The sequence below is a fragment of the Nannospalax galili genome, unplaced genomic scaffold (assembly GCF_000622305.1).
Source record: "Nannospalax galili isolate Female #2095 unplaced genomic scaffold, S.galili_v1.0 scaffold5, whole genome shotgun sequence".
Classification (NCBI taxonomy): Eukaryota; Metazoa; Chordata; class Mammalia; order Rodentia; family Spalacidae; genus Nannospalax; species Nannospalax galili.
The window spans coordinates 73,821-88,011 of record NW_008353126.1 but is presented as its reverse complement, the minus strand read 5'-3'; the positions used below and the strand labels follow the sequence as shown (position 1 = coordinate 88,011).

At 40.4% G+C, this 14,191-nt stretch overlaps 1 protein-coding gene across 1 annotated transcript in view; it reads right to left on the bottom strand.

Annotated features, from left to right (window-relative positions):
* Positions 1-2,899, bottom strand: part of LOC103747800 (acidic mammalian chitinase-like) — a 5,958-nt gene extending 3,059 nt beyond the window's left edge. The window contains exons 1-5 of the mRNA XM_029554713.1: positions 2,843-2,899; positions 2,019-2,184; positions 907-1,028; positions 617-740; positions 266-357 (exon numbers count right to left, since the gene is read on the bottom strand). Coding sequence (XP_029410573.1) covers positions 266-357; positions 617-740; positions 907-1,028; positions 2,019-2,174 — 494 coding nt within the window. The 5' untranslated portion in view covers positions 2,175-2,184; positions 2,843-2,899. The remainder of the gene's footprint in view (positions 1-265; positions 358-616; positions 741-906; positions 1,029-2,018; positions 2,185-2,842) is intronic.
* Positions 2,900-14,191: the final 11,292 nt, after the last annotated feature.

The following is a 14,191-nucleotide window of genomic DNA, read 5'->3' as shown; positions in this document are numbered from 1 at the left end:
TCAGGATCCTTCTGCAGCAGTTTATTTGAAGACTGAAGACCAAAGACGCCGAGAAGTGGGAGAGCTGTTGCTTATATATGCCCCAAAGGTCCCATTTATGATGTATAAGAAGTGGATTGGTTGCTGGAGATCATGCCACGGGAGGAGGGGAGGAGAAGCAGGCTCTTGTGCACGCCCCTTATGGGTGTGGCAGGATGTTTTACTTTTAAGAAGGTCCGGATACCGGCGCCATCTTGTAATGGCGGCGGAGGCTGTGGCTCTCCACACTATTCCAGTGTTGGAGGGGTTGCTCAGGATGAAGGTGTGTCCATAAGCTGGGAATCCAACAATGAGCTTCTCTGCTGGGGCCCCATTGTCCTGTAATCCTGTAATGGCAGCAGGTTAGGTACGGCGAGTGACCTGAGCTTAGTTATTAGCTTATTCTAACAGGTAAATTGTGATGACGAATTGATTTGGTTTTGACTTTTTTCAAAATACTTTGATGAAATTATAGTGAATGATATATAACCAGTAACTTAAGAATATCATTGTCCAAATGAGACATCTGCAGTTCTTGTACTTATTTTGTGCCTGAATCTCCATTACTCACATCACACCCGCCTGTGTAGGGTCTTACCACATTGAGATAGGCATTGCTGCCAGTGTCAGTTGGGAATTTGTAGAGGGGACTGTTCTCTCCAGTGTAGCCCTCCCAAGAGCCATGGAAGTCATAGGTCATGACATGGAAGAAGTCCAGGTACCTGAGAGACATAAGACTTTAAAATAATTTCTGATGGCTCTTTCTCACATCTATGAAGGCAAGACACCTTTTTCAAAGCAAATGTCCAAACAAACAGGGTCTTTGAGTAGGAAGACATGAATGCTTAAATGTTTCTACAGGAGTTTAAGATAAGTTATATCACTCACTGGGCTAGTTGGGGGATCTCATAACCAGCCTGGATGTTGGAAATACCAGCAGCTACTGCTGCAGTAACCATCAACCTTGGCTTGTTCTTAGTGACCTCCTGCTCAAAAGCTTCACGAATTTCCTACAGAATAAGGCAAGAAGGGTACACTTAAAGTTGATTTCAGCTCCTTACATAATAGCGAATGCAACTTTCACAGTGTTTTGCTTTTTTGACTTGCTTTCAGCTATTCTGTCTTAATTTAGTCTGTCAACGGCTCAATAATGTCAATAGATTATATTAATAAAAATTACAGCTATATAATATGCATTGGGGTTAGAAAATTTCACCAGAGTCCCACAGTAAGTTAGTATTTTGGTCTTGACCAGATCCCAAGTCCCAGATAACCAGTCAGACCTCCATTTATATCACTTGTTGTTGAAGTTAATTTGCTGTCGTGCCCTTTATCTAGCATTTAGTGGTATAGGAAGTTGCTCCCAAACTACCTAGCAACACTGATGTCTCATCCAGTGAAATACTGAATTAGTCAATGGGGAAGGTGGTCAGGGCTGGGTGACAGATTCAATTCAGTACCAGATGTTACTCTACCTCTATTCTGTGTGACTCATTTTATTTGGAGTACTGAATTTAGCTCTTGTAATGGTATTATCTGAACAGAGAGTGTTCTAGTGAAATGCTTTTGAAAATTGCTATGTAGGTAGTGGTTGATAAAACCACTAAAACATTTAACTAAAAGAAGAGGAATTATAAGCAGAACATTGCATCTGTCTTCAAATATTAAACCCATATATTGTAATATGTATAGTTTTATTCTGTGTTGCTTCAGTGAGCAGAAATGCCACTAATGAATAAATGTTATAGCTTTAACAGGTAAGTTTCAGCTAAGAATACAGGTGCTGTTTCTGATCGTTAGAACAAAAGGTAGACTGAATTTGAAGAGACAGCTCACTGGTAAAGTGCTTGCCATGCAAGGATGAGCATCTGGATTCAATCCCCCAGAACCCATATAAGAAGTGTCCAGTATGGTGGCATATGCTTAGAATCCCAGTGCTGGGGAAACTGAGACATACAGATCTCTGGGACTCACTGGCCAGCCAGCTTAGCCTTCCTCACCTGCACCAGGACAGTAAAGAGATGCTTGTCCTCAGGAGGGCTCCCACGAGAACCAGGGTACTCCCAGTCCAGGTCCAGCCCATCAAATCCATACTGGCGTAGGAATTTGATGACTGAGATAATGAAAGTCTGGCGGTTCTCAGGGGTGGAGACCATGGCAGTGAAACTGAGGGAGACAAAAGAAGTCAGGGTAAAGCCTTGGTGTTCTGAACGTGTTGGAATAAAAATAGTTCACAGCTCAATTTGTGCCTCAGAGCGGTTGACCAGGACCTGACCAAGGACTGAAGCATGTTCCTGGGGGCCTCCCTTTGCAGTCACTACTCTTGGCAGCCATGGTATCTCAGCACTCACTTTGTTTTTTTAATCTCCCATTCTAACACTTTTCAAAGTTGTCATTGTTTTCAATACCCAACTAACTTAGCTCACAAGTGTTCTGTCTTCAAATACTCCCTCAGTTGAGATACACTCAAAAAAGTCCTTTTTGTGTCCATGTTCTTTTTCTTTCTTAGAAAGACAGAAAATGTACAAGACTTTCGTCAGACGTTGTACTCTTCAAGTGCTTTAAGAAGAGGTTATTCCGAAGCAGGTAACTGAAGTTCAGAGGATGGTGGCCCAAATTAAAAAATATGAAAGCCACAGCCATCTCCCTAAAATCTTCTACTTAGTATTGAGGCTCTGGCATGGTAATTGGTGAGTTAGCATATGCAGTAATGGACAGCCTTAATATCCTGTCAAATGTTTTGCAGCTTAAAGGGACAGAAATCATGCTAGGCTAGCTTGCTTTCAATAATAAATGAACACAAAGCTTTCTGTAGAGGACTTACGGGGCAGATCCAAAGTTCCAGCCACCAATAGCCAGGAGAGTTTTCAGCTGCCTGTTCCTTTAAAACAAAAGAGAAAATTTCAAAATTCATGAGTCCCTCCATCTAAACTAATATTCTTGTTTATAGTATTGTGCAAGTTCACATTGCTCAACATGGTCTTGGCATGGTGCTATATACTATAGAGCTATTTTCTTCCATACTGAAACTTTCTTTACAAAAATTGTTTATTGTTATCACCATAAATGGGATCAAAACCACTAAGGAAAATCAGAATTATGTAACTATTTTGGTTCTTTGGAGTGTAGTGGCACTATCTTTGGTACATATAACTTAAAAGCATAATTAGCTCATATTCCCTTTAATCAGATAAAATGTTAAATGTTGCTGGAAAATCATTCCATTCTTAACTCTGCCCCCCTCCTAGCCTTGGGCTTAGGCCTGCTTCTACTCTTCTATCTCAGATCCCGGACTAGCTTCCTAACCCAGACCCCACCCACTGAGCCCTGCTCCCCTGCCCTCAGACTAGCTGCATTCACCAGCTTAATGGGTTAGACCCTCCACAGACAGGCTCCCAACCCCAGCTTACTCTTGACTCATTTCCTGATCGACCTGCCACAGACCTGCCTACTACTCAGGCAAGTCAGACCCTGCCCACTGCATTTTGATCCCCCTGCACTCTGAGTCCACCTTTAATCCTCACTCTGTCTTCCTCTTAGCCTTGGGTAAAGGTTGGCTCCTACTCTTCCCACCTCAGATCTCTGGACTAGATTCCTAATCCAGACCCTTCCCACTGTGTCCAGATCCTTGCACCCAGACTAGCTGCATTGTCCATCTTCAGGGACCGTACCTACCCTGTCTAGTTTGCTAAGCACTTCCCAGGCTGTCCCCACCCCTGCCTTGCCCCCTCCTGAAGCACACACTAACTTTTCATACCTGAGCAGAAATCAATCATCCTCATGACATTCTTAACAAAATGTGAAAAATGGAATATGGAATCACAAAACCCTGGATAGCCAAAGCAATCTTCAGCAAAAAGAACAATGCTGGGGGGTGCGGGGAATCACCATAACAGATCTCAAACAATATTACAGAGCTATAATCATAAAAACATCATAGTACTAGCACAAAAACAGACACATTGATTAATTGAACATGATAGATGTGCTGGATAGCTTTAGTGTCAACTTGACACACCAGGGTTGAGGGAGCCTCAATTGGGGAATTTCCTCTATTGGACTGGCCTGTGGCCATGTCTGAGGGGCATCTTCTTGATGAGTGATGTGGGAGGGCCCAGCCCACTGTGGGTAGTGCCACCCCTGGGAAGGTGGGCCTGTGTGGCATAAGAAAGCAGGCTGAGCAGGGGCCAGGGGAGCAAGCCAGTAAGCAGCATTCCTCCATGGCCTATGCTCCAGCTTCTGCCTCCAGGTTCCTGACCTGAGTTCCTACCTTGGGCTCCTGGATGAACTGTGACACAGGATATGTAAGCTAAATAAACCCTTTCCTCCCCAAGTTGGTAGTGGTCAGAGTATTTTGTCACAGCAATGAAGAAACAAACCAGAACAATAGAAGACAGAAAAATGAGTGCATGTAATTTCAGCCACCTGATATTTGACAAAGGTGCCAAGAACACACAAGAGAGGAAAGACCGCATCTTCAACAAATGATGCTAGCAAAATTGGATCTCCACCTATAGAAGAGTGAAATTAGAACCTTATATTTCTCCTTGCACAAAACTACAAATGGATTAAAGACCTAAGTATGAAATCTGAAACTCTAAACCAGCTAGAAGAAAATATAGGCAGTAGCCTACAAAATATAGGTATAGGAAAGGATATTCTAAATTGGACATCAATTGCTCAAGCATTAAGGTCAACAATCAACAAGTGGTACCTCATTAAACTGAAAAGCAAAACACCCAAGGAAGTGAAGAGTAAACTCACCGAGTGGGAGAAAATCTTCACCAGCTACACATCTGACAGAGGTTTAGTATCCAAAATATGCCAAGAACTCAAAAAATAAGAAAGTAAACAACCCAATAAAAATATGGGCTAAGGACCTGAACAGAGAGTTCTCAAACGAAGAAATAAAAATGGCTAAGAAATCTCCTTAGTAATCAGAGAAATACAAATCAAAACTACTTTAAGATTTCATCTTATCCTAGTCAGGCTGGCTAAGATCAGGAGAACAAAAGATAACAAATGCTGGTGAGGATGTAGAGAAAGGGGAACGCTCATTCACTGCTGGTGGGATTGCAAACTCATGCAACCCCTATGGAAAGCGGTGTGGAGAACACTCAAAAAACTAAAAATTGAACCTACTATATGACCCTGTTATTCCACTCCTTGGCATATGCCCAAAGGACTCATCCTGCTGTAGAGATTCTTGCACAGCCACTTTTTTGCTACTGCTCTTTTCACAATGGCTAAGAAATGGAAACAACCCAAATGTCCGTCACCTAACTAATGCATAATGAAAATGTGGTACATTTACACAATGGAGTCTACTCAGTAGGAAGACAAAATTACGAGATTTGCAGGTAAATGGATGGAGCTAGAAACTGTTATAGTAAATGACTCAGACTCAGAAAAACAAGAGACATATGTTTTTCCTCATTTGTGGATCTTAGCACCAATCCTTTATGTGTGAATATATATCCTGATATAACAGCAGGAGCCAGGAAAATGGAAAGGAATCACAGAGGTAAAGGGAAAGAAAGAGCCCGAGAGAGGGATAGTAGGAAACAGATGTTACCATGGAGGTAATGGGGAAATGGGGGTATACAAGAAACCATGGTGCTAAAGGGGAAGAAGGAACTCAAGGGAGGGGGGATAATAGGAGATATGTATTAACAAGGAGAAAATGGGGATATTTTAACCAGGGAGAGAGGAGGGAAGTTAGTTAGACAGGAAGAGAGAAAAGATAAATAAAGCTTAAATGTTTGAAAAACCAGAGGGAAATGTATTAACTCAAAAACCCCTTAAAAAGTACACATAATATCTGAACATGAGTGAGTGTGTATAGCTGAAAACTATATAACAAGAAATACAGTGCCAGACAAGAGAAATGTCCCTTCAAGTTCTTGGTTAGGGTAGTCCAAGAGACTCCCAAAATAATACAGGCTATTTCCACAGTCCTTGATTACCTCCCAGAACTTGAAGGTAAGACTCTATTGCTAAATACTTCCAGCACAGAATTTGTAGCAATGGAGGTGGAATTGACCTGGAAGCCGCCTCCTTGAAGACTAGCTCTCATGGTATCAGAGGATACTATGCAAGATGCCAAGGGAGAAAATCAATCAATGGTCCAACCCAGCTTCAAATGGTAATTACCACACAATGACTGACACAACAAACTATAACCGCACAGTAGGGGCACTTTTATCTAGAGAGTACTCAACAGCTATCTAATTAGATTTAAAGCCCTCTCAATATGAGGGAATTTATGGGTAGCACTGTAAACAGAGTCAAATATACATGGCTGGAGAGCTCATAGTTCCTAGAAAAAAACCCTAGCTCTGACATATCTCTAGACAAATGAAATTTCTTACTGTATGCTAAATATCAAGCCTTATATTTATAAACAAGTATAGAGTGTACCACTCATCAAAGAGGCTTCTTTTTGCAACAGATGGAGACTATTACAGAATTCCACCACTGGTCACACACAGAGAAGTGTCTGTGAGACGCCCAACCCTAAGTGACACACCTACAGTGGAACCTCTACACCTAAGGCTGATGAAACATGGAACATGGGATAGAGAAAATACTAATACATTCGTCAACTCTCAACAGCAAAGCTTCCTCATGCAACAGAGTGCAATGCACACAGAAAGTCACACTGGTCAAGTTTTAGAGAATATGGGACTGAAGAGCATATATCCCTGGGTTGGACCCCTATATTAAGACTCACTTATCCATTGTTCAGGGATCATTAGAGAAAACAGAGGGCAGACATATTGTAAGACCAACATTGTGCATGAACATAAGGAAACAGAGGCTTTCCAGCCTCTGGGAACTTGCTCATGTGAACTTGCAACAATGGTGTCAGCATGCACAAGACACAAGTTGACTCAATCAGACAAAAACCCAGCAGAGAACATATGTCTCCTGTTTTTCTGTGTTACTTCACTTACTATAACAGTTTCTAGCTCCATTCATTTACCTGTACATTTCATAATTTTGTCTCTCCTACTGAGTAGACTCCATTGTGTTAATATACCACATTTCTGGGGCAATGGACAGCAGGCCCTAACCTTGACTAAGGAGCTATTGGCAGTTGATTACTGCTGGGTGAGGGAGAGTTGATATTCTTTAAGAGAGTGACTCTAGAGAGGCTGACTAGACTCCTGTGGATGAACTTGCATTGATGGACATCTGAGTACAAATGCTTGACCAGATCGTCCTTAATATATATGACAGAATGCATGAAATCCCATGGAGTAGAGGGTTTGGTTGTGTGCAGATGGGGGAGGGAGCCTAAATTTGATTAAGATCTATTATGTGAAATACACAAAAACTCAATTAAAATATACATAAAAAAGAAAATAATTTCATTCTCGGCCTCTATAATTAATAGAAGTTAATTGGTTTGTCAGCAGTTGCATTTCTGGTAATGGTGGTTATGAAACATCTGTTTCCATAAGAATTAAGTGCAAGGGTTGTGAGAGGGCAGCATTCAAATTTTAGTTTATTTTTCCTTTTCCCAGAGAGTCCAATAATATTGCTTTAGAGTATGGACTTGGTATTTTTGCCAGATGATCCACATAACTTGATGCAAATAATAAATGGCCATAATTCAAGAAACACTGTAGTAAAAGAGTTTATTTTAGCTTCATTCATGATAGTGCCAATCTAAGTGGTAGAAATCACCTAGTCCTCCTTGTCTTAGCTAAGACTAAACTGAGTGGATCTATGAATTCCAAGACACTAGGGATTGTTTTATTTCTGTACAAAAGACAACTCTAGAGCAGGGAAGATGGCTCAGCTGGTAAAGGCACTTGCTATAAAGCTTAACCACTTGAGTTTAATCCCCAGAATCCATATGATGAAAGGAAATAACCAATTTCCTGAAAGCTGTACTCTGACCTCCACATATTCTGTGGCTTGAACACATATTCACACACACACACACACACACACACGCACAAACACACACACATACACACACACAAAAAAAATTTTAAAGAAGAAAACAAAGACAAGTCTATTAAAATACAGGAAACATTTCTTATTCTTGGGCTTAATGATATCTAATTTTGATATCCTCCACTCCTTGCTCCCTCTTGCAATAGCTAAGATGATTTTTGGTGTCCTGTGTCATTGAAAAAAGACTTATGGAGCTGGAGAGCTGGCTCAGCAGTTAAGAGCACTGTCTGCTCTTGTAGAAGACCCAGGTTCGATTCCCAGCACTCACATGGCAGCTAACAACCATCCATAATTCCAGTTCCAGAGGATCCAATGCTTTATTCTGACCTCCATGGCATTGTATGACACCAGTGCACTTACATACATACAGGCAATATACTCATACACACACAAAAAAAAGTATTTTTAAAATAAAAAAATTTTAAAAAGAAAAAGCATAATATATATACATGTGTATGTATGTATGTATGTATGTATGTATGTATGTATGTATGTATGTATCAACTATCACAGGCACTATGGCAGGTTGCCTATATCCTTGATGCCTGACATGTGGTCCCTGAACCAGAAGCTCTCTGTCAGCCCATAACAAAAAACAACTAAAAGTGAAATAATGACCTAAATATAAGACCTGAAACTATAAAACGACTGGAAGAGAGCAGGGAGACGGGGAAAGATCCATGATAGTGCTCCTCAGTAGTGAACTATTTTCGGGGATGGCAGGGGGGTACAACTCAAAGCATAGGCAACCAAACCAAAGTAAAAATGGACAATAGAACTTCATAAAATTAAAGCTTCTGAACAGCAAAGGAAAAAATTAATAGAGAAAAGAGACAATTTATAGAATGGAAGAAAATATTTGCAAGCCATTTATTTGATTAGAGGATAATATCCAAAATACATCAAGAACTCAAATCAGTAGCAAGAAAACAAATAATCTAATTTTAAATGGGCAAAATCTCGAACAGACATTTCAAAAAAAGAAAAATGTCCCAAAGGTGTATAGAAAATAGCTAACTTCACCACTCCTAAAAGAAATGCAAATTAAAATAGCATTGAATGATCTATCACCTCACAGCTGTGAGAGGGCCTATTACCAAAACCATGAAAGACAACCAGTAGTGTCGATGGTGGAAAATACAGAGCACACTTTCGCACTGTTGGTAGAAGTATAAATTTCTATAACCATTGTGCACAACAGTGTGGAGATTCCTGAAAAAGTTTTAAATAGGACTATATTACCTACAACTCCACAAATAAGTTTATGCCTAAATGATATGAAATCAGGGTCCTGAACAGATAATAGCATTTCCATATTCACTGTAGGATTATTCACAGTTATCTAAGATGCATAATAACTGTAATTGTCCATCAAAGAATGAATCTATAAAAAAAGATGAACTATATAAACAAAATGAAATGTTTTGTTCAACCATTAAAAGAATAAAATGTGTCATTTGTAACAATATGCATGAACGTAGAGAACATTATGTTAAATGAAATAGGTAGGGCACAGAAAGAAAATACATGATCTCACTTAGAGTCAGAATCTAAAGTATTTGAACTCATAAAAATAGATGGGAGAATTTTAGCTGTCAAATCCAAGCAAGGAAAGTGGGAATTGGAGGAATGCAGGTCAAAAAATGCCAAAGTTTTTGAGATACAAAGAATAAGTTAATAAGTTCAAGAGCTCACCTATGCAACATGGGACCTATAACTCATAGCACTGCACATTTTGAAAACCGTTGAGAGCACATTTAAGAGTTATAAAAATTGTATATGTAAGGTAATATATTTGCTAATTACCACATGAACCATCCCACAATTCATATAAATATGTATATATACATATATTTCAGAATATCAATGCATACATGCAATTTGTGTCAATGAAAAATAAAAAGCATGAGTTTGTTACCCACCCCAAATCCACTGATGATGAGTAACATCTTCAGAATCTCGGCTGCTATGCAACTACTCACAAGGAGATACCAACTTAGATGTCTCCCCTTCTCTTTTACCTGTTTTTCAGGTCATTGAAAGCTTTGTAGAAAGTCACATCATTCCGTTCTATGGTTGTAATCTCATTGTTGTGCATCCCAGTGAACGCATAGATCAGGTGGGTGCATAGGCAGGGGTCAATGCTGTCAGGCTTGAAGCTCCCCAGGCCTGGCCAATACTGGGCCCAGTTGCTGAAGTAACATACCAGATGATAGGTACAGCCTGTGGTGGTTAAGAATAAGTACAGTGGCCTGGGGTAGATGTCACTGAACTGTGACAACAGTTTTGGCTCTACCTTTGTTTCTGTCCCTGCCTCAGATGCCTGATCTCTGGGTGGAGGTGCAAGCATTCTTGCAGGTAAGTCAAGAGATTGGATAGATTGATTTTGGTATCTTCGATAAGTTTAGGTCCCTTCTAGGAAAAAAGTGCTCAATAATCCCATGAAGCCCAGTGGATGCCAGTTTCTAATTCTCAGATGATCACATTATAGAGGAGTAACAGCTGAGCTGAATCAGTCCACTCCCGAGGAAGCAAACACATCTCTTTCTCTCATACGGTTTGTCTCTTGACTCATTTTTTTCTAAATAGAGTAATATTGGGTAGTATTTTTAAATCACTTATATTAAGCATTATGTAAATTTCCTAAGGTTTTGAGTTTTATGGTAGGTAAATATCTTGTCAACAATGAACAACAGAATCAATGACTTACCCAGCCGAGCATTCAGCAGAAGGGCCAGGCCTAGAGAGAGAGAAAGCAAATTTATTCTGGACTCTGAGGCTTTGTGTTCTTATCATATATTGTTAGGGCCTAAGTGAAATCTTCACAGTTGTACCTGGGGTGATCTTTTCAGTGAATATACTCTGATTGATACTTTACCTGGTAATCAAAAATGGCCATTACTCTTCCATCTTCTGTGTTGTAATTAGTTAATGTAGTTAATGTGGCCTTTACTATCCATGAAAGCAGTATTGACCGAAATTATTCCAAATTCACTCAACTCAGTGACCACACATTCAGAAGTGTCTTGCCTCCCAGAGCTGAAATGAGCCCAGTCCTTCAACACGTAGGGCATCCTCTAAAGCAGAGAATTGAACCTTAGGAGGTTTTTTAGAGGCACCTTCAAAGGGCCCTTGGCAAGGAGGTATGGTGTGAGGCTCCAAATTTTTCTCCTTGGCTTCAACAGAACACTTATTTTAGACATAATCTCACTATGTAGCCTAAGCTAGCCATGAACATGAGAACCTCCTGCCTGTGCCACTTGAATCCTGGGACCACTGTCAGGGTCTCTGATTCTTTGGCAATTTGAGCTTCAGTGTTCCTTTGAAAAAGGATTTGAGGCCTAAAAAGGTTTTTAAAGTACAGATTTAGAGCATATAATTATTTCTGGATATGAATTCGGTCTATACAACTACTGAATCAACCTCTTCGATTGAATGTCTAAATGTGACACTTTTATGTCATCATCACCTCAGCAGGACTGTAGAAGATAAATGAGCAATAATTCTGCAAAGAGTAGAGCAAAGACAACTCGCAGAGCTCTACCTGTGTTCCTACGGCTTTCATTTCTGAAAAAACTAGTGCCAAGACATGAACAAGTAAAAAAATATAACACCAATTTAAGACAAGTAGTACAGGAAGGTGACTGGGGAGGATGAATGGATGGACAAAACTGGAAAGAGTAACACAAGTATTTAAAGAAAGTGAGATTTCTTTCTGGACCATATCAATGGCATGAGGTTAGGGGAGCAATAGAAAGACTGATTGTATGAGGAAAGAGAATTTGCAACGATACAGGAAGAATGAAAAAGCCTAGAGGTGCAGTGAGATGACTGCTTCACGGTTGGGAGATCCTGGAGACAGGGTGTGATGAAAGCTCTATCTTGATTGCAAACTCACCTGTGATGAGAAGGAGCTTGGCCATAGTGCCAGGGTACTGCCCAAGGAGAGCCTCGATTAGCCTTTTATACCATTTGATCCCTAGTTATCAAAAGGTTTCTAAATGGAGAGTGTTTATCCAAGATATGTATGTGACTAATCATTAAATCAATAAATCTGACCCACAGACCTGGCTACTTGAACCCCTCACCACAACCACTTCTTCCTTTCTTGCCCTATATGGACAAAACAATGCCACGTCTGCCTATAGGCACCTGTAGGCCAGCAAAAAACAAAACACTCATCTACCTAATAGCTTTTTTGGCAGTTCCCAGTATGAACAAGTGCCTGTTCATATACTTCAATTGGGTTTTATTTTGTGGGCATTTCGTTCCTGACAAAAAGTATATTCTTATGGAAAAATAAATAATAAAAACCCTTGGAATTACCAACTATTTTTTAAAAACTTTTTCATGTAACTGTTCACATGCAGTTTGTACAATCAGTGCCTAAGGACTTTTTCCTCTTCAAGGGAAACTTCCTGAACATTCGACACATACCTGTTCATGACTTCAAGTTATGATTGTAAGGTAATTTTATCCAAGAATTTATGTACCTGAAATTAACTCTGATTTACAATTACCTGATAATAAAATTTTACTTTAGCCAAAATAGTCTACTCAATACTCTTAAGAATAGCACTAATCTATGGGTATAAATATAAATACTTAAAAGGCAACTTGATACCATGTCCATTTAGCAAAACAATAAGAGTAGGTTGTCCTCCAGGATTTAGGACTTCCCCAATACACAAACTCTTGACCAGATTTACAATCCCAAGAAGGAGTTGTACCCTCCTGTAGAGGAAGCCTCAAATCCAGTCACAAAGCTGTTGATTACTCCCATAACAATCTTATCACTATTGTACCAGTAGGTACATCTTGCCTGGCAGGTCAGTATTATAGCATGTTCGGAGCTGACTATTCAGGGCTGCCAGGTGCAGGCTGCCTGGCCCCCTGGAGAGCAGCCAACAGGATACTGGCAAGGCCTATCTGGCTGATTCAGGGTCGAGGCACAGGCAGTTCAGCTCCAGGAGAGAAGCTACCGGGACATTGGCAAGGTCTATCCTGGATGACCTGGGGCTGAACCTGTACAGGTCAGTCTCTGACAAGCAGTCTCCAGGTGCATGTCTTTCTTTTAGAAGTTCTGCTTGGGTGCTGCTTATAAAACAGCATATGATAAATGAAACTTTTCCTAGGTACATGCCTTTGTCTTAGAAGTTCTGCTTGGCTACTGCTGATGCAAATACTTGTGGTTAATGAAACTGTGGTTATTGAAATTGTGTGGTTCAAAGGAACTTGTGATTTTGTGCTATATTTCTTTAGAATATTTTTCCTGCTTTGAGGCAAGGTATAAAAGCATTTTTATCCTGCAAAAAAGCACCTGCATGGTCAACAGCCTACAAGTCCTCCTGATCCCAGCTGTTTCTGGGTCTGTTCCTTTTTTCCCTCATCCCCGACCCTTCCCACTCAGGTTTTTAGGATCTCCCACAGCTGGACTGTGGCAATAGCATTCACAGTCTACTGCTGGCTAAAACCACTGGTGACTTTCTTTTCTATCAGTCTGCATATCATATTCCAACAATATAAAGGAAGGAAGCTTCCAGCTCAGGTAGAGTGTGATTTCTCTGTGTCCTACAACCAAAGTATGTGGGTTCGTCAGTAACACCCCCTTACCATGTAGTTCTGATGCACAACCAAGAGCAGTGGCAATAGCCTGTGTTGTTCAGGGGGTTGGGACTGTCCAGGTATCTCACACCTGGCACTGCGATTTTTGTTTCATAACCTATACCCTCTAGGAGCAGCATTATCCAGTCAAGCAGAGTATTTCTGTTTTGTTTTGTTTTGTTTTGTTTTGAGACAGGGTCTCCCTGTAGCCCCAGCTGGCTTGGATCTCAGTATGTAGACGGGGCTGACCTTGAACTCACAGAGACCCACCTGTCTCTGCCTCCCAAGTGCTGAGATTAAAGGCATCCACCACCACACCCAGACTGCAAGTACAGTATTTTAGCTCAAACTCCTTTTAAAATATATTTTTAGCCTGGCATGGTGGCATATATATATATATATATATTAATTGGCTTACAAAGTATTTCCATATGGTTTTCCATACATTCTAAATTTTGGTTAGCACATACACACACATTTTTCTCTTTCATCTCCCCACCCTCATCCTAGCTTAAACCTTTCCACTCCTAGTGTCCCCCTCTTCACTTCCACAACATGTGTTCTACTATCCCCACCTCCTTTTAAGGCCTTCTCCCTAATA